This window comes from Polyodon spathula, chromosome 2 (genome assembly GCF_017654505.1).
Source record: "Polyodon spathula isolate WHYD16114869_AA chromosome 2, ASM1765450v1, whole genome shotgun sequence".
NCBI classification, from domain to species: Eukaryota; Metazoa; Chordata; class Actinopteri; order Acipenseriformes; family Polyodontidae; genus Polyodon; species Polyodon spathula.
Window position 1 is genome coordinate 80619415 of NC_054535.1, and position 26277 is coordinate 80645691.

Consider the following 26277-nt stretch of genomic DNA (forward strand, 5'->3'; position numbering starts at 1 on the left):
TACTGGTAGTAGTAGTTATTTATTTATTATCCTGGGCGACTTGCAATTGTTACAAAACATCACATTACAAAATGCTTTCTTTGCAGATTAAACTGAAAGAGATCTTTGAAACCCCGGTTGAGATCAGTCTGGTGTTGGAATTGGTCACAGGAGGAGAGTTGTTTGACAGGTGAGTCCTATTTTAATGTTTGTTTGGAAATTGAAATGCTATTTACACAGTTTGCTGCTTCATATTAAGTGAGTATTTCAAACGTCACTGTTAATGTGTTGTTCTAAAACCTGGGGACATTTAATGAAACAGGTCATTTTCTGAACTGTAATTATTCAACAAAAAAATAGTCACTGCCTTAGTCTAAAGTTTAAGGAGAAATAACGTACCTGGAAGAAACTACAGCTAAATATTGTACTTTCTGTGGCCCTGTGAAGCGATCTACTGCACAAAAACAACCTGCAGTGCAGTGAAGTCAGCATTGCCAGAGCAAGCTTTGAAATGTCTTCCCTTCCTTCCTTCAGATAACAAGAACCCTTGCCAAAAAGCTGAAATAATTCTGTTGCAGTATTCGATTTGTGCGATTTGTCATTACAGGCTTTTTATTTGAAGTTTCCCATCTTTGGAATCTCTTCATGATCTCCCTAAAATCTGTAAAACCAATCTACTATAAACCATTCATTGCTTTACTTTACTTGATAATGCAGTATAGATAAAATTTAACAGAGCACAAGCCATCCTTATAAAAGTTTAACTGGCATTTCAGAAGTAGAGCACCTGCCTCATTCACTAATAAGGTGTGATATGGTAGGCCTGCTTGCTGTGGGAGGTAGTATTGAGATTATGCTTGTCGAGCTAAATTGCCAGATTTTATTTTCTATTTAACTGGTACACAACATTTAATATTGATAAATATATGACTTGAAGGAAAATATTTTATCTATGCAGCACAGTCACCTTTTATAAAAATGTACAGTATGTAGCTTTGGGCTGTAGAATGCAGGTATGTAATAATAATATATGTATGTGTGTGTTTGGAAGCCTACTGTTATGTATAATATTTGTTCTTAATGCATTTCCTCAGAGATACTTACTGTATATTACCTTCGGTGAGGCTGCCTCACTTACACCTCAGTCTTCACATAGATTGGCTGAGTGGAAATAAAATCACAGTAGCTCTTAACAGAATGAAAAAAATCAGTTAATATTAATAATAATTATAATAATCTGCATGCCCTGTCTTGGAGTAAAACTCCCTATATAGACATGTTATTTCATATAACTATATTTGGCATTTGGATTATGGGAAAGTGCTGTGTTGATTGTGTAATTTTTAAGCACCATATTTCTCTGATTGAATCCTTTATCTGGAACTTATTATGCAAGCAGCAGACCAGAATGCATATTTTGTAAGCTCCTTTACCTTCGCTATTTACCTTTCATTAGTAAAATAGTATAAGCTCTAGTAAAATACATCAAAGACTTCTATATCCAGTAATACATCAATGGATGTCTTTTCTAGGAAAGCATGTCAATGTGCTGAAGTGTTGCATTTCTTTTTTTATTTATTCTGTTAAGATGATAATGCAGGGGGACTCTCAATACGAGAGAGATAAAACAAGATAAGGTAGTACACTTCATCTTATGGTTTTCTGTCTCTTAAGTAAATAACCACAGGGCATTTCTTTATAATCTATATATGCTAATCAGAGTACACTGAGAACATGCACACCACAGTTTTGTCTGTAATTCCAATAGACTTTTGCAATATCATTTTGTGCTTTCTTTGATTACATGATGTTAAATGAAAGATCTAAATTATATTAATATACTGTAGTTCAAGTCTAAAATATAAAAAACCGTGAACAACAAATCTATACCTACAGTATGTATGTAAAAACTGAATGAACAAACATATGCATGAATGATAGAAACAGGTTTGGGCTGGTATGAAAAATGCATTTCATTTGAGTTCATTTTTTCTAAACTGATAATGGCTAATGTAAAATAAATGTGTATCTCAGTGTTCCATGAATGATGCCTGTCTTTATTGGACTGCTGTATTTAGTCTTTGTTTATTCCTCTCTAGGATTGTGGAGAAAGGATATTACAGTGAACGTGATGCTGCGGATGCTGTTAAACAAATCCTGGCGGCGGTAGCAGTAAGTTCCTTTTCATTTCCATTAAAGAAAGAAGCATTTAGAGACGCTGGGGTCTCTAACATTTCTCGTAATGAGTATAGGAGGAAAGAGAGCATACTGTAGTACTACTGTGTGTTTATGAAATGCTGTAAACCTGTTAGGTTAATATTTGCCAGTCATAAAGAGTTTTATGCTAGGGTTTAAGATTGGTGTTTAAAACAGTAGATTTCACACATTCCATCTTTTGTTTAACACTTTGAAATGCGTTTGATTAGAACGCTGCATGCTTACAAAATGGCCTGCCTTTGGGATTCTTTGTTGTTGAGAAGGAGGGTACTGACCTGAGGGAGTGAGAGCTGGGGTGGGATAGGATTGAGATGGAGGTCGAGTGTTAGGATATTTTCTACAGGAGCAAAGACAGACAGCTAGGTTATGAAGGACTGTGTGGCTGTTTTTATAGTATACTGTGGTATGAACAAAATTTTACATTTTGGATATTTTTAGAAAAATGGCCGAAAGAGTAAAAATGAACTCCTTGACTTTAATACTGTACCATTCTCACTTTATTTTCTGTTTCATTCTGTTTACTACATTTTGATGCAAATGTTTAAAATAAATAAATAAATAAATCATCTAATCACTTAATTGCTCCCAGAATAACCTCAATACAATTGTGTATGGAAGTTATCAGCATGTCTCCTGTAGAAAGGATACCCACAAACGAACAGAACAAAAATAATGATATTGTTTAATCATTTGTGCTAATCTTTTGGAAAACAGATGCACCAGTTTTCCTATAACATTACAGTATATAAGGGCAAATAAGTTTATAACAGATTCACAGATTCATAACGTTACACTAACCTAATTTCAGTCTCTAATGTATACAACTTTACCATATGCTCATTCAATGTGCTATACTCTTGATGTGGGCAAGGCTCTTCTATAGAAGATAAAGACATTCCTGGTCCTGGCCAGTGTTTAAGGCATGTTTGCTCTCTACCTGCTTGTCAGAGTTGCTTGCACTTTACAGCTATTCTATGCCATTTTATTTTCATATTCTTACAACTGACCTGTATTCCTCAGCAACCACAAATAGATTAACCTTTATTCGATCACCCAATCCATTCTTAAATTGCATCCAAAATGACTAGTCAGAAGCTTGGTGCCATGATGTTCTAGAAAGACTGACACTAATGTTTCTTATTTTAGACAGGTAAAAGGGTATATTGTCAAGATATGACATCATGAAAAGCCTACAGTGCAGTACTGTATTGTGTTTAAGCATTTGGAAGGCAATTAGACAGTGAAAATAACTGCTCAGTCTGCACGTCCTACATTTTGTTTGAAAGGCATTTTGTTTGAGAGGCATTGGGTTACTGCTGAATCATTTGTCTTCCAGATTTTCTTACCTTTGAACTGTTACTTTAGAATGTACAAGTAAGTGTTTGGAGTTATGGAGAGAAACTAATTATCTGCAGTTAACCCAGGATATAAGATTGGCTGCATCCTTTGCCATATTTATCTCAAACATTCATTATGAACAAAGTATGAAAAGTGTGTTTTTTAGAAATATTGGTAAATGTTGGTAATGTTAATCAAATAAGAGCATTATTATCTTGAGGACTGATGCACTGGGTGATTGTGCGACTCTAGGTATTATGTCTCCCTACGAGATGGCAGATAGTCAGAGAAGTGTACATCTCATAGGGTAGTGTTTTTATTTTCAAATACAGACATCTAGCTGAGACTAGGAATAGGATCATGCAGTTTCTTGTATTCTTGTAACAAATGATAAAGAATTTATATTCATGTAGTTATGTTTTGAATGACAGTTACATAAGTCTCGTCCTGTGTGGTTTCATTTTGTGGAGATGAATCGACATGGTTTGTGTTTCGAATGGAGCTGATCAATCATATTTTTGATCCCTATAGCTATTATGTGTGCAATTCATTGAACGTGAATTTAAGTTGATAGCTATAGGGAGAAAATGTAGAAAGTGTGGATGGTTGTTTCTTCAAAGATGTCAATTCAAATCACTCGTAATTTACTTTGTTTTATTGCATTATATTATACTTAACAAAAAAAAAAAAAAAAAAAGACCAAAGCATATCCCCCACCCCATCCCGTCCTGTCCCGTCCCAATGTTCTGTGTGAATTACCATTGCCATTCTCTGTGTTACGTGGACTTTCTTTGCTTTAAGCAGTGTAACCCTAACAAAATCCCAACGGATGTTACATAATCAGATCTTTCACAGACAGAGAAACAGCATGGCTAGCCAAAAAGATATAAGGAGAAGCATGGTAAACAGCAAAATGACTGTGAAGATTTACTAAACTTTTATGAGGGTTGGTACTGTGCTGTTTTGTGCTGCTTAAGGGATATTCAGATTTACATATACCGATGATATAAGGAAAATGTGTAGAAGTAGAAATGGAAATAAGGCTCCCATTGCATAGCGGTTTGATCCATTCATGGTTTAAACTGTGAATTTAGTAAGACACATTTGAGCTTGTTGCCTGTACACTGAATAATCAAGCTTGTATTAAAACCAAAAATTTGTAAACCTGCTATGCAAACTTAGTTAAACTCAGTTCCTGGCTTTCGTTCCACCCGAGCTCTCAATTACTTAATTAGTCTTATTATTTGATTAACTGGACACATTTAATGCTAAATGTTTTATAGGTAGTGTACCTTGAATCATGTGCAACCATCAACTGTAAAAGACCTTGAAAAATATTAAAAATATGTAAAATTCAACAAATAGATCAGTTATGTTAATTGAGAGATTAAGTTGGAATGAAAACCAGAAGACCTTGCGGACCTCGGACTGGAGTGTGACACCCCTGAGTTAATCATTCCGCACCTATTGAGTGACCATACCGTTCATGTTACTTGATGCCACCAGATTTCTTGCTTTGGGAGTCAAAACATTATGGTTATTACTAGTTGAAACCACAGAGATATTGAACAATTGCATAATCTGGAATATGAAACAATATGTTGTTGACTTTGGAAAAACGTACAGTAAAAGTTGGGATTAGAATAGTTCAGTAAAGCCATGGATGTACTGCATTTTATTAACACTTTATTGATATTGATCATTTTCACAAGAAAACTATTTGCATCCACTTTCCTGTTCTGATACCATCCTACAGCTATGGACAGAAGTGTTGGACCCCCCTATATAATTAACATACTGTGTTTCATTAACTCGAACAAAACCTACTGAATAATGTTACCTTAACATACTGAATTACATAACGCTTTGAAGTTTTCCATATACTTAATGAAAAACTGATAAAAACTGAAAAATGTGATTTTGAAATCTAACATTAAATACTGTACTGCTATTATGGCTCCCAGTAGACACTTGTGATATCATTTTGTAATTTCTTTGATTACATGATGCTAAATAAGATCTAAATTATGTTCACATATATATATATATAAAAAATATGTGTGTGTGTGTGTGTGTGTTATTATTATGTCTCAAAATGTTTGGCCAAGGGACCGTGAACCATTTTGTTAAAATGAAGAGCCTGGCATACTCTGAATGCTTCATAATTAGGTGCTTCTCTACACACCCATGTGATGAATGGTCTTTGATTTCTTGCAGTATAGACACACCTGAATGGTGGTGGCTGAATTAAGCTTGCATGATGAAGGGGTAGCAGGTGTCACTGGAAACTTATAATTACCAACAGTAAAGGGAAGACAAATCTATCAAAGCAAAGGCAATTTCCTTTTATGGATAGTTAATATGGTAGCCTTAGATTAATCACTGAAAAGGCTGGCATTTTCTAATATTAAGGTTGCAGTACATCAGTATATAGGTTGCAATGGATCACAAGTAATAAATAACTAGAGAATGTTAGAATGTTAGACCCCTATCCAGAGCATTAGAGGTTATTATATGTCTCTAGATTGAATCCTACTGTTGATGTAGATCTGGAAGAACGCAGTGTGATGGTGGCAAACTAGGTAAGAGTTTCATGTTTGGGCCTGGTAGTGATACATGGCAAATACACCATTCATGGTTTTTTTTTTTTTTTTTTTTTTTTTTTTAGTTTGCAGTCGATCTAGATTAAATCAGACCTATTTCTGTGATACTGTGAGAGGTTAAATGAAATGTCCTGAACCCTCCCCATATAAGGCCTGCTGTAATACCTTTAAACATTTACAATGGTATACTTTAGTAAAAGCATAGAGAAATACAATAAAGCACAGATAAGCATGCAGTAGACCATTCAGGTAAAGAGTCATGGAAAAAAAGGTGGTTTATCATGTCCAAGAACATCGTATAAGCATGGGTACATTTATATTGGTAAAGGCACAACTGCTTGGTGAGGTTCGCGTCCTGGCTTTGCAACGATGTTTGCTGATGTTTCTCCTCTCTTGCTATAGCAGCGGCCTCTATTAGCTAGTCTCCAAGTAACCCTGTTGGTACATCCCTGTCATCTTCTGTCGAGTTTTTGGGTGTGATGAAGCGATTATCTTGTGGTGGGTACTTCTGTAAAGGAATCATTCCAAAGTGATACAAGCCCTGGACTGTATTATTAAGAACATAAGAACATAAGAAAGTTTACAAACGAGAGGAGGCCATTCGGCCCATCTTGCTCGTTTGGTTGTTAGTAGCTTATTGATCCCAAAATCTCATCAAGCAGCTTCTTGAAGGAGCCCAGGGTGTCAGCTTCAACAACATTACTGGGGAGTTGATTCCAGACCCTCACAATTCTCTGTGTAAAAAAGTGTCTCCTATTTTCTGTTCTGAATGCCCCTTTTTCTAAACTCCATTTGTGACCCCTGGTCCTTGTTTCTTTTTTCAGGCTGAAAAAGTCCCTTGCGTCGACACTGTCAATACCTTTTAGAATTTTGAATGCTTGAATTAGGTCGCCACGTAGTCTTCTTTGTTCAAGACTGAACAGATTCAATTCTTTTAGCCTGTCTGCATATGACATGCCTTTTAAGCCCGGAATAATTCTGGTCGCTCTTCTTTGCACTCTTTCTAGAGCAGCAATATCTTTTTTATAGCGAGGTGACCAGAACTGCACACAATATTCAAGATGAGGTCTTACAAGTGCATTGTACAGTTTTAACATTACTTCCCTTGATTTAAATTCAACACTTTTCACAATGTATCCGAGTATCTTGTTAGCCTTTTTTATAGCTTCCCCACATTGCCTAGATGAAGACATTTCTGAGTCAACAAAAACTCCTAGGTCTTTTTCATAGATTCCTTCTCCAATTTCAATATCTCCCATATGATATTTATAATGTACATTTTTATTTCCTGCGTGCAGTACCTTACACTTTTCTCTATTAAATGTCATTTGCCATGTATCTGCCCAGTTCTGAATCTTGTCTAGATCATTTTGAATGACCTTTGCTGCTGCAACAGTGTTTGCCACTCCTCCTACTTTTGTGTCGTCTGCAAATTTAACAAGTTTGCTTACTATACCAGAATCTAAATCATTAATGTAGATTAGGAATAGCAGAGGACCTAATACTGATCCCTGTGGTACACCGCTGGTTACCACACTCCATTCTGAGGTTTTTCCTCTAATCAGTACTTTCTGTTTTCTACATGTTAACCACTCCCTAATCCATGTACATGTGTTTCCTTGAATCCCAACTGCGTTCAGTTTGAGAATTAATCTTTTGTGCGGGACTTTGTCAAAAGCTTTCTGGAAATCTAAATAAACCATATCATATGCTTTGCAATTATCCATTATCGATGTTGCATCCTCAAAAAAATCAAGCAAGTTAGTTAGGCACGATCTCCCTTTCCTAAAACCATGTTGACTGTCTCCCAGTACTCTGTTACCATATAGGTAATTTTCCATTTTGGCTCTTATTATAGTTTCCATAAGTTTGCATATAATAGAAGTCAGGCTTACTGGTCTGTAGTTACCTGGATCAGTTTTGTTTCCCTTTTTGTGGATCGGTATTACGTTTGCAATTTTCCAGTCTGTCGGTACCACCCCTGTGCAGCTCACACTGGCCTTAAAGCAGCATTTAAATAAAGCTGGATTATGATAAATAGATTATAAATGAAAATGGAGACTGATCAATATCCAGACAGACAGGCGAAACAAGTAGTCTGGATTATAATGGATGGTCATTATAGGGTTAACACCTGTTAGAGTGGAACATACAGTGTCTGTGTCATTTTTGCCATCGGCCGTGAGGAATTAATATCCATTATTCAGTGGAAGACACCCGTGCATGTGTAATTATTCATCTGCCTGCTTTGCACATATCCTGAACAATATCCAGTTGTAATAAATCTTAGAGTGGTCATTTAGTTATTGATGAAGACACTATTTTTAGATCTTTGAAACTTTGCAAGATATTCAGCATACTGCTAAGATATATGGTGACCTAATATTCTTTTTGATGGCACTGACACCTGATTGGCTGAGCTAGTGAAAGCTTCATCTTGGGTGCTAGTTGTCCAGTTTCAATTAAACTATGCATAGGATTCTATTTTGTAAACTTGGTTGGTTTTCTGCAAGGAGAATCTGCCCCTAACCAACGCGTAATCAGCAAGTGCATAAAAGCTCTGTGTGTTATTCTCCCATTTCGCTTCTTTTTCTTTCGGCCGCTCAGTCAAGCGCACGGAGAAGCTGTAACGGGAGTCAACCGCTTAGAGTCTGGAGGAAGGGCCGCCCTCAGCCATGGATTTCCTGAGGTTTCCCCCTAAAAAAAAAAAAGCGGGGTGCATGGTCGGGCTGGAGAGGCTGGGCTCTCTCCCACAGAGCAGTCATGTTCTGGGGGACGGGCCATGTCTCAGCTGCTCATTTTAATTAATTTCTTCAATATTTAGGGGGTAGGTGGCAGTGCGCCACTGTGGGGTGCGTTAATTATTTATTATTATTTTCCATTTATGGTTTGGCGGCCTTGTCTTTTTGGGGGGAGGTGGCCCATAGCCAGTTCCTATCTGCGGCACTGGGATGCATGTAACTGTTCATGTTTTTCCAGCCGGCCTTGCTCTCAGGCACCCATGGACGAGGCTCCGGCCAAATTTTTCTTTTACTCAGGCCCTGAGCGCCCATCACGCTCATTATATCATCTACAATTGCAGTCATTCATTCATTGTGGATTCTCCGAGCTGAATTACATTTTACTTGCTGTGCATTTAGGTTACGTTGTTTTTAATGAGTGACACCTGTAATGTGTTTTTGGTTGCCATGGCAGTTAAATAACAGTGAAATATCACCGGAATGGAATGAAAGAAATAAGGACTGAGTGACTGCTTCTTGCTAGACATGGGGACAATTCCTTCTGGGAAGCAACAGCAAGGCTGTTACTATAGCAACTAATTTGGCAAAATTCTACAAAAGTAACATATTAAAAGCCTTTTATCCAGTTGCTTAACAGAAATGCAACTCTGATACCAAAGCATTTTTTCCCCCTTAGGTCGGCCAGGGTGTCCTCAGCTCACCGTGCACCAGCGACCCCTGTAGTCTGGCCGGGCGCCTGCAGGCTTGCCTGTAATCTGCCTAGAGCTGCATTGTCCTCCGACGCTGTAGCTTTGAGGTGTGAAAAGAAGTGGTCGGCTGATGGTACACACTTCGGAGGACATCATGTGTTTGTCTTTGCCACTCCTGAGTCAGTGCGGATGTGGTAGCGGTGAGCTGAGCCTAAAAATAATTGGATACTCTAAATTGGGAGAAAATACAAAAACTAATTGGCGACTACTAAATTAAAAAAGAAAGAAAAAAAAATCCTTCTGTGTTCTCAGATGGCTCTAATATGTGGGGAATAGGAGAGTTTACAAAGTGATGGAATGTATTTGAAATTGAAAGGGTACAGTAATACACGGTACATTTAATTTCTAACTGGCCTTCCTCTAATCTCTTCTACTGTATGCTTTGTACATGCAGCTTCAGAAGAGAAAGAAAGAAAGAAAGAAAGAAAGAAAGAAAGAAAGAAAGAAAAGCACGGGGGGGGGGGCGGGCGGGGGGGGTTGGCCAGAAAGGGAAGGGGGGGCGGAATTTGAAAAGCACGCCAGCCACGACAGACCGAAAGCTCAGAAGGCCTTCACTAAAAGAATTTCTGGGGTCAGGAAAGAAACATCTACGTCGAAATTTCTTTCTCTTTACGGGGCTTTTAGAGAAAAGAAGAAAGAAAGAAAGAAAGAAAGAAAGAAAGAAAGTTTAGAATTCAAAGCCTGAAAGTTTGGGACCTACAGACTTTTGGTCAGGTGATTTATGGACTACCTAAAGAGTTAAAAGCATTCCTAAGAGCAGCAGGGTCTTTCATTTTATGTTAGAAAATGTTCTTTCTCTTTAAGGGGCCACACTGTGTGGTTTTCTAAGTTGAAATGAAATAGACAACTCCCACAGCAAAAGCAGTGATGACTAAACGCAGAGCTCAGAAAATGTAATATCTGCAGCTTCCCTGTTTACCAACTTGCCAGCAGCACACACTTATCTAACCACAGAGGATAAATAAATGAAGATAAGGACTCCCAACTATTTAAACATGATATATGAAGCAGGAAATACAATCACAAGTGGTCCTTACTCACTTGGATGAAGCCTGCAAGTAGTGTCACAGGCAATTCTTTTTCTTGCTTATCAGCTGACTCCTTCAATTCAGCTGGCTCAAGTTTTTGAGACAATAATTTACAAGCAATGTGAACTCTTCAGTAGAATCGTATTCGTTTTAAGATTTGTGTGATCGTCTCTGGAGACCCCAGTACATCTGTAATTATTAATCTGCCTCTGCTTTGCCTGTATCTTGAACAATACTTTATTCAATTGTAATAAATATTAGAGTGGTCATTTGATTATTGACGGTAATAATTTTAGATCTTTAAAACTTATATTACATGGAAACAGTGGCTTCACAGAGGTATGCCAGTCTGGGGTATTTATTATGTTGGATTGGTTGAATTGGCAGCCATTTTAATACATTTGTCTAATAATATATTAAAAAAAGAAAAAAAAAAACAGCAGCCAATTCAACCAGTATAGTCCATTGCCCAAAATCACATATTTACATGAGAAATGTCTTTCTTTCTTTCTCTCAAATAAATGAATACTCTGAATGTATTGAATCCTCAGAGACAGGCAGTAAGTCCAGCTAACTTGGGTTAGTAATGTGTTCTATTAAATTAAATGAGTAATGTACCAGCCAGATGAAGTTATTAACAATAATAGGTTCTGAAATTTACTTCATTCAAATGTCAGTCCCCCACATTCTAATTAGCTTCCAGAATGCTACACACATGTAAATATATCTTTTGGAAAAAAAAAAAAAAAAAAAAAAAAGTGCCAACATACAGTTGAAAGTCTGCACCACGTTGCTTTGGGGCATTCTGTTAATATGTTGTATTCCCAAAAGAACAGAAGGTAGGGTAATAGTCCTGTAATTATTATTTTTTTCATAATGTTGTTTTATGTTTCTTATCTATTGCAATAGGTGATACTGACCTACATAAAGAACCTGTTTTGCTGAGGATTAAGACGTCTCCATCTCCACATATATATTTCGGTTTCTGTTACTTCGTTGAACCATTTTGTAAGGAGTGGTATTTGAAGGTGATGAAAATGTTTATACAATTTTTTTGAATTTGACAGTATATCCTTCCCCAATGGATACTTTCCCAGAGCAGAGAGGTACTTGAGCTCATAGTAAAAAAAAAAAAAAAAGTCTGATGTGTCAATCAGTGCAATCCATGTCATTATCTTGTTCCTAACTCTACAAATCTAACGGTAACAAGCTCTTGCCCTGCCAGTTATTTCAATGACTCCTTTTAAACTTTTTGAATATGATCCCCAAATGATTTTATGAAATTCAAGGACTTATGCAAATGTGTCATCACTTCTCATACCGGTATATTGAAAATTAACTAGAACTACACGTTGAGCGGCTAATTTTAGGCCAGTTAGCTGCTTCAGTTGCAAAGATTATTTCTTTTTGGAATCGCCAATTAATTTTTTTAGCTTATGCTGACATGTTTATTTTGATATTAAAAACCAAACCTTACCTACCGGTACGGTACCTTGACTTGCTGTGATATTGTAACATTTTTTATGCTAACCCCATTCCAATAAATTGAAAAGAAAGCAAGCGTTGTTATCACAGCATCAACCTTTTGATTTCGCTGTAATGTATTTGCTGTTTTAATTCAGTTATTTTATGAAATATTTTACTACAGATCAGATTAAATACATTTAAACATGTCTTGTTACTATCCACTGTCTTTAATAGTAAATACAATAAATACAATACCAAAAACACGCCAGTGTAAGTACAGATTGGTGGTAATATTGTAGTTTGCCTTGCTTTTTGTGCATATACTGTCTTTACATCTCTTTTTCAATGCTGTGATGTGCTTTATACTTTGTGCCCTTTAACTGACTACAGGAAGTAACCGAACCAGAGAGACAGTGACATATAGAGGCTAGTCAGTCAGAACAAGGGTGGTGAGAACCAGTGAATGCTACAATAGAAAATGAAAAATGACCAATACATAGAATAATATTTTTATATAGCACCTTTCATAGTGGTCCACCATCACAAAGTGCTTTACAAGATAGGAGACTAGGGTGTGTGAACTATGCATTAGCTGCAGAGTGACTTACAACAGTGTCTCACCCTAAAGACAGAGCACAAGGAGGTTAAGTGACTTGCTCAGGGTCACACAGTGACTTAGTGGCTGAGCTGGGATTTGAACTGAGTACCTGCTGGTTACAAGCTTGTTTCTTAAGAATAGGAAACTTAAATGTGATATTGAAGTTAACTGTTCATTCTATTGACTACTGCAACCGTTAATATTTTGGAAAGACATAGTTCCTTTATTGCAGATAAAATAAATACAACTTTAAATTAAAATGTAGTCCTCTACTGTTCAGTTTCACAAACTGTAACATCAATGAAAACAGTGACAGCTATATTATAAATGTGGCTATTTTGATGGCTAAAGTCTGCATTCGTTAAAGTACATTTTCAACCCAAATTTTTGTGAAAGAAATGGAACAGTAAATAAGTATCATTAAATTGTCTGGTAATTCTGAAAAGCTAGAGAAATAGCTCTACCCCTCAGTTCAGTGTGCGCTGTTTTCTTTTGGAGAGTTTATCTTAATAATCTGCTACACCTGGTTACACTTTTTTTTATGCTTTTACCTTGGGGAACTTTTGTAAGGGTTAGTTTCCCATGGTTTGTTTTAATAAGCTTTGTCACACCTCCCCTGCTTCAGTGTTTCACTGACACTCTTCCTCTCCTCAGATTAGACACAATATTATCAAAGCAGCCAAAGTTAACATCAACCAACACTTAAGCAAATAACCAGTGCAGTTTTTCTTCATACATGCAGCTATTGCAGTGACGTCCATTCCCATTCCATATGCCTGCTTTTCTCTAAATGACAATCCCCCCTCCTTATTGCTTCTACCCCCGACAAACTGGAACATATCCAGTGCATTTCACAGTACGATTATACTGTAAATACAGTATAATCGTAAATCTCGAAAAACTACTCACTTCTAAATCTTTTGTAGTCATTTTTGTATTACTTTAGTATAAATACATGTTAATTTGGATTCATATGTTGTTTTTTTCTGACTTTATGTGAACAAAAAGACGCACATTTGCCCGTTTTCCCATTGGAAATAGTGATATTTTGAAATATCACTGTCCTGGTCACAAAAGCAAAGTTTGTGGGGAATAATATTTTCTATACTTGAGACATAAGCAATTAGGAAATAACACTTACTACCCAGGAACAAAAATTGTGTTACATAGTGTTATTATTATTATTATTATTTATTATTATTAGGCTTCCCAGCCAAAGGCTGGGAAGCCTATTGTTATTGTTAAAGTTTTTTTTTTTTTTTTGTTTGTTTGTTTTTTTAATTAATTATTTTCTTTTCTTCCCAAAACTTTAAACTGCTGCTGCTTCAAAGCTGTGTGACTGATCAGGTTCTGATCAGGTTCTGGATACATTGGCTGTCAGAAGCTGAAAAAAATTTGCTGCTGCGTCCTTGCAATTGGTGGCATGACGTATTTTTCAATAAAACCTTTCGAAATCTTCTTGACAACCGGTGAAGCGATTGATCTGACTTTTAAGAAACTCACGGTAAACAAAATGGCTGCCTGACGCATTTTTGAGCAACAGAAACTTTCAAAGTCTTTTTCTGTGGAACAATTGAAGTTGCTGATTTTAAATTTGGCACATTGAGAACTAAACACACACGGGGACTGATACTGGGGCTTGGGAGCTGTAAAACTGCCTGGCAGTTCTAGTTGTTGTTATTATTATTATTATTATTATTATTTACTTAGCAGAGGATAGAGTTACACATAGTAGCCATGTTCTTGTTGCCTGGCTGCCAACTCGTATGCAACAGGTTTGTCTCCAGTGTTGTTTATTGTGACACTTGAAGAATTGTAAGAATTACCCAATTCTGAATGCATTCCCTCAGGCAGCTTTGAAGCACATTGCGAGTAAACGTTCTCGAAGTGCTTCAATACCTAATTGAGTGTTTCCACAGAACTATATAGCCCTGTCTGTCACATAGTCTAGTGTCATTAAATGATCCAAAAACATACATTGCCACCTTATAACGTTTTACCTTGTGCCATCAATGAGATGAATAATTTTTCAGTGATATGTTTGTTAGTGAAGTTATCAGTTGGGATATTCTTATTTGACAGGTAATATTGCTCATCCCACACTGGAGTATTAAAGAGAGACAATCATTGCTCCCTGCACATGTCCAGATATAGCCTGGTAATTTTGACATGTGCAGGGAGCAGCAGGCACTGTAATAAGGTATAAAGCTCAGTAAAGCACAGTCAAGCACAGGTTTGCCATCAAAACCATGTGAAACTAAATGTCTCAACCCTAATTGTCAAATTTCAAAAAATGATAACATTTTGTGGGTCTCAGCTGTTGTGAGATGGGGTGCAGTTATCTATTCAGAGATACTAATATTTATTTTGTTTTATGTTTGTAACAAGGTTATTTCAAATTAACATTCAGACCAAAATCTGAAGTAAAAAAAAAACAAAACAAAAAACAAAGAACCCCTCTGCCTAAAACACAAAACAATATAGGCTTTTTTGCCTTCAAATTTGAGAGTACTTAAGTATTGGCCTAGAGCTAGTGTATAAGCCATATAATTGAACACTGTGGGCCCAATTTTGATAACCGCGCATGGCACTAACATTAAGGCATTAAAAACGTTAGTACCTGTATGCGAAAATCTAATTAAATCACATAAATACAGGAGTAAACTATAAATAACACATCAAGTGAATTTTTTTCATAAAAATGCATCTCATAGGTTAAACAGTTATTGGACATTTACACAGAATCTTTATTTTTTTTGTTTTCATCATATATATGCCATATGAGCTTTATAATATTATAGGCTTTTAATTTGCAGACAATATTTAAATTCATTTGTTTTTGTTTATGTGAGTTTAACATGTACTCAACTTTGGTGACTAATTAAACATATCAGTCATTAATCTGTTGAGCCCCTTTCACACTGCCAATCTTACCCAGGTCTGGACCCGGGTCCTGGCTAACCGGGTCACAATCCTGCGTCGTGTGAAACCACGTACCTGGGTCGGACCGGGTTAACCCGGGTTCCAGCAGTCCGCCTCAGGATGTGGGTTGACACGCTTTGACCATGGTTGAGTGAAACAAAATGCTTGCCGGCCATTCGTGAGCTGTGTGAAGGTTTCTGTTTATTCTTTTTAGCCATATTTGTGTTGATTGAGACACAGCATGAGCCAGACTGCAGCATGTAGTAACATTTGCCCTTATCATTTGGGCCGACGGTTCAATCCAGAGAAGCTTGGATGAAAGTGTCTGTAACAAGCTGCTTCCGGGAAATTGATAAGCGTATTGTGCACTTGCATCTGTCACCCAGCCTGCATGACACTGGGTCCTGAGAGTCACCGTTGGAGAAACGCCAAAAAATTAAAATCTGCTTACTTTGTTGCACACTGAATATCTTCTGTCTGTCACATGAATTACATTCACAAGTACAGCTGTACAAAGCCTCATAGGAATACAGGAATATGTATTTTTTGCAAATCTATGTGAAATATATTTTGAGAGAAATACGTGAAAAATGGTATTATCCAGTTGAAAAGAAAGAGATGTTAATTTTGTCTGAGAGAGCCTGGTGAAGATTTAATAGCATCTTGGGTTAAAAAAATAAATTCTGCTTAGACTTTCTTTGGGTTTTCTTGGGTTAATTCCCTGAAGAATTCCTCTATAACAGTGCTAAATAAAATAAAAAAATAATAGTATAAGGCTGTCAAATTCTAGCTCTCAGCGTGATATGAATTGTACTTTGGCGTTTAGCAGCCAAAAGAATTCAGCTGGTCCTCACTAATATGGAACACATCATTCCCTGCATGCATCACTTCTCATCAATTCTTTTCACACAAAAAGGTCACATGGGCGCAGAAAACATCTGCCGCTTCAGTTTATTTACCTCTTTCTGTTGAGAAAGATACCTTTTTTTTTTTTAATATACTTCCTCCAAGAGAAGAGCAAGGGTGTTAATTTTTTCAATGGGATTGTTTAGTGTTCTCTAAATATGTGAATTCAATTCTGGTCTCTGTACTTGAATTGAAAAGCAACTGATTTATTACCAGTAAGTCCGCAACATGTTTTTCACTTATAGTAGTGCTTGGTTCATGATGACAAAGAAGTGGCCTTTCACTCAACAGCTAGACAATGGTTTTATGCTCAAGTGTTTGGACAAGTAAGAACAATAGCCTCTATACTTTTCGGTTGTCATTCAAGAAATAGGAACCGTTATGCACTGATTGAGCCTGTCTGTCTGTCTGCTTGTCTATCACACTCTACAATGTGAACATAGTAACAGCCTTGATTTTGCACAAATCTTCATCAAATATCATATCACCATCATACAGTCACAGCCTCCTAAAGACATTTCAGGTTGCATTTGGCTGAAATCTGATAAACCCTTGAAAATAGGTAGTGTGCATGTGTGTCACTGGCTATGTATTTTATCAGCAGATTTAAATGTATTAATTTTATCATTTCTTTTAAGATTGCAGTGCTAAACTGGTGCTTGAGCTAAGTGTTTAAATATTTAATTATTATGTGTTTAGGGAATGCAAGGAGAAACAAGCAGTTGCTTGATATTTTGAACTGTTTTTATTTTAATAGGGTCTTTTTAAGCCATCAAAGCACGTACCCATCAAAGCATAATATAGAGCTCTCAAGTACTCACCGAATAATCCCTGCTCTCATGTAAATCAGCCCTTTTTACCGAGTAGTGAGCAACAATGAGAATTTGACCAGTGACAGAACCACGTTTTGCCCTGCAGTCTATGACAATAATATGAGAGCAATTAGCATTGGTAGAAACGCAATCAATAGCTATTGGAATGACAATGACCAAATCCCTTCAAAAAAACAACTGACTATAACATGTTTCATATTAGTTAGCTTTAGGCTGCTTTGTAATGGCAGTTTTCATAGCCTTCGACCTTCGTCTGTTTTTAGGTTACCCCCATGCATAAGAGCGTTAGTATACTCAAATGATGGGAGTGTATTTATGTGTTCTCATCCCCTGGTGGCAATAACAGTTTATACAAGTGTTTGTATATATAGCTTAAGATACCTTTTTGTTATTCCACTTCAGTGGGATAACATGAGTGGAATAACATGCTTACCAGGACTAGTTTCGCATAGGTCTTTGCTTACAGTCCATTCCAGTGGTGTACAAATGTGGCCAAAGGTTTCACTATCATCTAATTTTGGGATTGAGACATAATTAAAAAAAAAAAAAAAAAAAAAAAAAAAAAAACTCATTTAACATAATTTAGATATTTTATTTAACATCATGAAATCAATTAAGCTACAAAATGATTTCGCAAAAGTCTACCGGAAGCCATAGTTGTAGTACAGTATTTCATGTTAGACTTCGAAATGTCACATTTTCTGTTTTTTGTTATGGAAAACTACAAAGTGATATGTAAGTCAATCTGTTAACGTAACTTTATTCAGCAGGCTTCATTCAACTTTATGAAGTGAAATTTGTTGATTCTATTGGTACAAAACTTTGGCCATAGCTGTATTGCTGAAATTCAGGATAGAGCTTCGGTAGTTCAAACAATACTGCCACTGGTACGTATAACAACTTTAAAATGTCTGAAATAATTTCTAATTTCTAGTGTCCAATTTCCTTCAGAATGAGTTTAGCCTAGAAATGCCAGCTACCGAAATGTCTGCGTCTGACTTATCCAGAGAGCCGGTAGCCCCTTCATTAACACCGGTAACTGCAAAGAGGCCATAAACGGTATAAATAAAAAAATTGAGTTGGACACAATTACTAAAAAAAAACAAGGAACTGAAAATCAAACTGCACAAAGCATCTAAGTTTAAGCGACGGCAACTGAATCAACAGATTGTTAATCATTTGGAGCATTAAACATGGAGTTGTGTTGAAATATAAAGGCATCCAATGAGGATGTTGCAATACAATTAATCAACATGGTTTATTTCTCATGTTATATAGCAGGCTGTGTAAACTGTTACAATTAAAAGCAGCTCAGTTAGAATTATTCACACTTTGGATACAACAAAAATAGAGGTTGCCTGCTGTGATTGTAGCGTTACTGTTCCTGAAAAAAAAATCCACCTGACCCTGCCTTTTTTATTATGACATGGGTTTACAACAAACTTCCAAGTACTGCGCCAGCATCGTTTTATGGTAATTAAGGAGGGGTTATTAATATGGTTTTCAACACTGAGAGTTCATTTTGCTTCTGACATTTCAGTGGTTTTACCAGAAACAATCTGGAGGAGTGTATATCTTGTCTATACTGTATTTGTAATTTATTCAGAGAAATGAAATCTCTAATATTGTGCTTTTGACAGTTGTGGGAAGGAATGGTGTAGCTCTGTGTCCTTTCCCAGGTTGCCTTTTGATACCAAGTTTCATTGGCTCTGTGTTAGTTGTTCTGAAGTTGTGTGAAAAGTGATGAGCGATTATCACTTTTACAAGTCGATTCGATTATCTGTTCGATATTTGAAAATAATTACGATTAATCGATTATTCTAATATCATTCTTAGGGGGAAAAAGTCACAAAGGCTCCTGATTAAATGTTTCTCTTTTATTAAAAAACTACAGTAAAACTTCAATAACTTTTTTCAACAGCACTATAAAACCCTCAAAGCACACAGTTTGCATTATATTGAAGTCACTACTAAAGAAAGAATGGCAACCTGAAACAAAATATTATAAAAATAATTGTAATTATTAATTTTGCCATTCTTTCTTATATTACATTTCATTTAATAATTACTCATCTCATTGTTAAATGAAACGTAATACAAGAAATAGAAATTTAAAACATTTTTGTTTCTTATTTAAAAAAAAAAAAATCAAAAAAATCTTAACCTGCCTCGCTGAATAAACTAAAATGAGAAACTGAGTCGACAGTAACAGATACGAATTCAATTGAACATCCCAGTAAAACAATACAGTAACCTTGGGTTTCTCTTGCGAAACGAAACGTCATTAATAAGATTATTGATAAATGTCTAAAGAAAATAAAAATAGTTTGTGTTTATGAACTTGCAGTATTTCAGCACTCTCACCTTTCGCTGAGAAGTATTTATAACGAAGAGTTCAGATATGCTATGCTCCCTGTATGTTTTTGTTTGTGACGCCATTTTGTATGCTTTAACAGGAGGACGGGTCTCGAGGTTCCCTTGGACAACAGACCCTAGAGTGAGAGCAGCTTCAGTGGTTGCCTGACGCAAACCGCTGGAATCAAAAGTGGCTGGAATATGAAAGTAACTTTTATGATGCGTGACCATGAAGAAGACGTGAAGTTTTGTAGTATAATAATCGATTGAAATTGTGCAGTTTATTAATCGTTCAAAGTTGGTTTCTGTGTTTTTTTTAGTAATCGGAAACTAACCATATTTTAGATTAATCATTCATAACTCTAGCATTACTTAACAGGAGACTTGCAATTCGATTAGAGGAGAGAAGGTCCTTGATTCTTCAATGTCCCTTGAATTTGACACGTTTTTGAACCATGGAACGATGTTATCTGTACCAAAATGCCACCAGCCTATCCCCTCATTTCGCATTTCCAAAATCTAGAAAACTACAGTACGATGGCGGAATGATGGAATCAAAATTCTACAGTTTTGAGTACCAAAGGTTGTTGTAAACACAACCAGTGTTTCAGTCATTTACAGTGCCTCGACTGGAAAGCATAATGAAACTGACAGGCCTATCTGCTGCTTGTCCCATTGATTTTGTTTCAATGCAACTGGTGTGCTGGAAATGGTGGTAAATCATAAAAGCCTAAAATGTACCTTAGTTTGGTACATTTGAAATGTAAGCTTATTGTAATCCTTCTGGCATTATCATTTTCTTTTAATCAATGCTTTTGTTATGATAAGTGTTTAATGACGTTTAATTTAAACTAGAACTTGCAACAGGATGATGGAGCTTTTTTTACATACTATATATCACAGATTACATGCCGTTTGGCTAACAAATACTTCAGGCTTGAAAGTTCCACCTGTCTGCACAAAAGTGTACACTACATAGTGCAGGTGTGCAAGCCCTGTATCTGCTGGCAACAGCAACAGCATTAGCCTGAGACAGATGTTGCATTAAAAAAAAGAAAATCTTAAGCTTGGAGGAAAGCATGGACATGCTCATTAGTATCACACCATCTGGTTTCTGAACTGTCAAAAAAGAAGCAGCCTGTTTAAGTTTATTTACACAGTACTTCCAGATTCAAGAGCCCAGTCTAATCATGTAGCAATCCACAAAAGAGAATATTTTATTCAGAAATTCAAGATTTAGTGAACTTAAAAATACCCCTGTCAAAGCAACTCGGCCTTCTGACAAACCTTATTTTTTTATTGCATGCTTGATGTATAGGGAAATGAAAATGATGTAAAAGTAAGCCTATTTGCTCTTTCCTAAATGCAGAGTTTAAGATCTTTCCAGCAGCTGTTTACTTTTGGTCTCCATGTTTTCCTTGTTTGTCATTTTTAAGGGGGAGTCTATTTGAATTCCCAATGCAAAAAAACAACCAACAAAAAACAAACCATGTTATAAAGTAATATTTTTAGTTATTAAGATTTAGTATTTCTAACTTCCAAGTGCTCAACCAAAGCATTAGGTCAACTTTGTAAGTTGTCAAAGTGGACAAATGTTTCATCTAATTTCTTCACCTGTGTACTGAACTAAGATGTTTATCTACTTGACTAATGAGGTCTGGAAAACTTCATTTGTTTCTTACAGTAGACACATATAGGATACTGAATGATCGTTCATTGTACCAGTTTTTATTCTCCACAGGAGGATGTCCCAGTAAATGTAAATAGCTAATGTAAGGACAACCTCCTAAGGCAAATAAAAACCGAATTCCACGAACGGTCATTCAGTTTTCTGTTTATACCACCAAGTATATGTTTTAAATAAATAGCAATAAAATGTCTACACGTTGTAAATTAAATCAATTCAGGAATTTGACTTGGCGGATCTACTTTACTTTCATTGTCAACAGACTATGCTTTGACGTGGATTCATTTCAAACCTTGTTTATGTTCTCTTTGCAACCGTCTTTTTAGATTGAACTTTGACCTTGTCTGTCAATCTGCAGCCTCTCTATTGTTTCCAGTCATTACCTGTGTTCATGAAGGGGCTACAGGCTATTCAGATAATTCAGATGCAGGCAGATAGGTCGATGGTATTTCTTGACTGAAGTCAATTTGAAATTATCTCATTCATTTTAAAGTTATAAAACACGTATCGGTAACTACTAAAACGCATCTCCGTCCTGAATTTCGTCAGTACACCACTGGATTGGAGTTTAAACAACGACACATTCGAAACTGGTAAGCATGTTATTCCAGTTATGTTATCCCATTCATGTTATTCCACTGAAGTGGGATTAAATATCTGAAGTGGGATAACGAAAATGTGTCCCATGCTAGATATACCCAATGTAAATGTGGGTGACTGCACTGATTTGGTCCAGCATTGTAACGAAACATGGAAGCGGATCAATTCAAGTGCAAGGCCAGTTTGACTAAGGGTGAGAGTGCATAGGCTGGTTGCCAGTTCTATGGGTCAAGTGCATCACGAGGGTGGGTGTGGGGATCAATAAGCATATAACTTAGCATTTCAAAGTGGAAAATATCGGAAATAATGTGATGCAGTAATGATTCTAAACTACTCCACTATTTGTTAAACTATTTGATGTATAAATAAGATCCATATATATATATATATATATATATATATATATATATATATATATATATAATAATATATATATATTATTTATTTCTTTTCTTTTTCCCCTGCTAGTATAGGCAATGCAAATTAATTAGTGATGCAAACTGTAGACCAACCTAGTTCTGGATTGAACACAAGACCACTGAACAGACTTTTTTTTCTAAGACATGTTGAAGCAACTAACTGTAGATGACATGTTGCTCTCAGAATAGTTGACATGTTATTGCTTCAACTTTGCAACTGACAACTACAACTGTTGGAGCCATAGCTGTCAGAAAGGTGTCCGTTCAGACTTGAATCTTCAGACTTTGATTTGCACTGAAAAGTACCAGACTTCACCCATTTCTTATGTAGACCATAAAATCTAAAATTATGTCAAAGAATAAGCAATTACCTTGAAAATCATGTCAGACTATCTCAGATAACTCAAAATGTGTCCCACATATTCAAGGGCAATGTCAAACACTATTATAAGTTGAGTTAAAACTGTGTCTGGGGAAAAACATAAATGTAGATTTTAATTCTAGGAGATAATGAGAACAATTTTGTAACCCCCTTTCTCATTTAAAGTTAACAGTAAAAAAAAATTAAAAAAAATTAACTGACAAAGCAGGCTTTTCATAGTGTTTTTTGTGGCCAAGAGTCATTTCATTTTGTTTATTTAAATGTGTGAATAAGCAGTGATATGTTTCTTAAATACATTTTCATGTTCATTTACTGATTAATAATTCTGGCACTACAGAAAACAGCCTTCCTTCTGATGAGGTTTATCTTTTAAACATGTCAAGGTGCTAAGCAGTTTTTCAAAGGCGCACCACGTAGGTCACATGGTTTGGCAGCCATGTTGGATTTTTGCAAAATTTGGTCATTTTCAAAACTCTTCTCCAAAACTTCTTATGGTAGAGCTCTGAAACTTGAGGTACATGTTTATGAATGGTCAATTTTTAAGTTATTCAAAGAAAAAGTTTTCGTCAATGGCGGCCATGTTTCTGAGATCAGAGGTCAAAAGTGAAAGTAGTCGATAACTCCTTATAGAATACAGATAGGGCAACTGTTACAATGGAACACATATAGGAACCCATGTGTGTTCAATCAGAAACAGTCATTGCCCGTGACCTTTGACCTGTCATGATAGGATTATCACTGTTGTTATTTCTTATCGTCTGCCAAGGACTTTAACAGCCCATAAAGCAAAAACCTTTGCAGGAAATCACTCGCAGTTTAGTATGGTGGTACATGACTGTGGCTAGTTGACCCTGAAAAAAAATGTCGCGAATAGGTAACATAGTTTGGTAGCCATATTGGATTTTGCATTTTTGTTAACTCATTTTGAAGACACCAAAACAACAAAAACCATTGCTGCTATTGCCCTCAAACTTCACAAATATGTTGAGGATGGGGTGTGCATTGACACACATCACGTGACGTGACATGTAGTCGCCATTTTTGGATTCTGCATTTTAGCATTTTAACTCCTCCAGAACCGCTAGACTGATTGAGCTGAAACTTCCCAGGGATCTTATTAAACCGAGCATCAAAAGTTATTAAAATGGTGAGTTTCTGTCAATCCAAGATGGCCAACATGGACCAAACTTGCTAATAACTCCTTACAGAGTGCAGATAGGGTCATCGTTACTATGTAAGACATATAGTAAGCCACTTATCCAACCTGATCAATTAACCGCCTTGCTAAATAAATAAATATTAAAAGTAGGCTACAAGATTAATGACATTGGCAACAATTGCAGCATCTGCAATGGAAACAGAAAGCAAGCATTGTGGCAATCAGCCTTTTGGTGCATTTCCCTTTGAGAGGCGAGCTGTGTGGGCTTGTCAGTGTGCTGTGTAGCAGTGACAATTCAATACACCAGTTAAGAAACCGTTTAATCTTTTTTTTTGTGCAATGTGTTTATATAATAGTAATCATGTTTGCTGACACTATCAACCTTTTTTTTTTTTTAGCTTTTAAATGCATTTGAATTAAACAAAGCAAGCTTCTTATTGGTTGTGTTGGCAATATCAAGCAAGAGCACAGAGTACTGTGTCAGAGATATTAAGAAAGCAGAACTAGGGAGGCAGGGACTTCAAAAGTTAAGAAAGAAGCCATCAATTGCAGGTTATTGTACATTTACCATTTGTTTTGATTTTTTGTTTTTTAACGCTTTGCGTGGAGATGGCTTTTAGTAAACATAGCAACACTGTATTAGTACTGTAATTAATCTTTGTTACGTTTGTTTAGTTTTGAAGCAAATAATGTCCCCATGCTCAAAAGCAGCTTGCATGTTTTTATTCACTATGCATTTATTCTATTTATGCAGCATGTGAAAATGACATTTTCAGAAAAGAAGAATTATAAAGGCTTGTCTGTCGTTTTAAGAGTTTCTCTAAAAACCTGGAGCATTAACCTCAGACTGAGAAAAACATCTTAAACATAAGAAATTAAAAACTCTCCAGCATAGCAGCTTAAAAGCTGTTAATCAGCCACAGAAAATTATATATCTCAGTAGTGGTAACTTTGTCTTCTATCACTAGAACTAATGATTCCAGATGGTACCGTGACTTAATGTTTGTTTGTTTTATTTATTTATTTATTTATTTTTTAAATTTAACATCATGTAATTAAAGAAACTACAAAATGATATTGCAAAAGTCTACCGGAAGTCATAATAGTAGTACCGTATTTGATAATAGATTTTGAAATGTCACATTTTCATTATATGGAAAAATACAAAGTGGTAATTCAGTATGCTAACGTAACATTGTTCAGCAGGTTTCATTCGACTTTATGAAGCAAAATTTGATAATTCTATAGGGCGATGCAAAACATTTGGTCATAGTTGTAAATATACTGTACATCAATACAGGGGTTTACAGATGCAAAACTACAGTACAAAGCTGGTAAAACTGAGTTTGATCAATGCCATGCTATGGAAAATCCAAGTATTAACAAAACTAATGCATGTAGACCACTTTCAAGTTTTTAATGTTTATGTAACATTTCAAGTCGGAACCCAAGGGAAAGGTGTATTTGTTTAAGAATTCTGGCTACATCCAGGCTTCATTTTAGAGTTTTGTGACAAAGCCTGATAAAGATTTTATACTGCCACAGACGTGTCACACCTGAAAAGTTCTTCATTAACAGCTGCTAAGAGGAAATCATCACGGAACAAGCTATCTAAACATAAACGTTTGATTTCATTGACTGTGTTCATTTTATGGTCCTGTTCTTTTCCCTCTGTATAGTACCTGCATGAAAACGGAGTCGTCCATCGCGATCTCAAGCCTGAGAACCTTTTATATGCCACCTCGGCTCCTGACGCACCACTCAAGATAGGTATGGCTTTCAATGTCTTTATGAAGGCGATTGATAAAATTGGAAACACCAGCGACACGTAGAACTCCTTTTTGTGTATGATTTTGCCCTCACCTGACTGATTCATTTGTTACACAAAAGGCGTTCCTGACATGTATTGCTGTAAAGCTTCATGTTTCTGTTGAAGTCCGTTTTAGCCAAGTTTTAATTAGTTAAAAGACTTCAAACAAATACAGTAGAGTTTGATATTCATAAAATTGTTCTAGACTGTTGTTAAAGAAGCCATAGTTTAATGAATATCAAATTGTGTTTTATTCACGAGCAGACTTTTGAAAATCTTAAATCTTTGTGAATTGGGCCCTAGAATAGTATTTATTTGTGTTTTTATTGAGGAATCTGTTCTGACCGCCCATGATGGCCCTACACGCTATTGATGGTGTTGCAGCAGGTGGTTCTAATTTTAGTCCGACTCTGTTTTGTGCAAAATGGTTTTCAGAAATTGAAACCAATATATTCCTTGTTCTATTAAATTGTGTTTTTACTGG

General features: G+C 36.0%; 1 protein-coding gene across 1 annotated transcript in view; it reads left to right on the forward strand.

Annotated features, from left to right (window-relative positions):
• LOC121301879 (calcium/calmodulin-dependent protein kinase type IV-like) overlaps nt 1-26277 on the forward strand; it is a 94371-nt gene that overhangs the window by 59486 nt on the left and 8608 nt on the right. The window contains exons 4-6 of the mRNA XM_041231570.1: nt 87-169; nt 2079-2151; nt 25663-25753. Coding sequence (XP_041087504.1) covers nt 87-169; nt 2079-2151; nt 25663-25753 — 247 coding nt within the window. The remainder of the gene's footprint in view (nt 1-86; nt 170-2078; nt 2152-25662; nt 25754-26277) is intronic.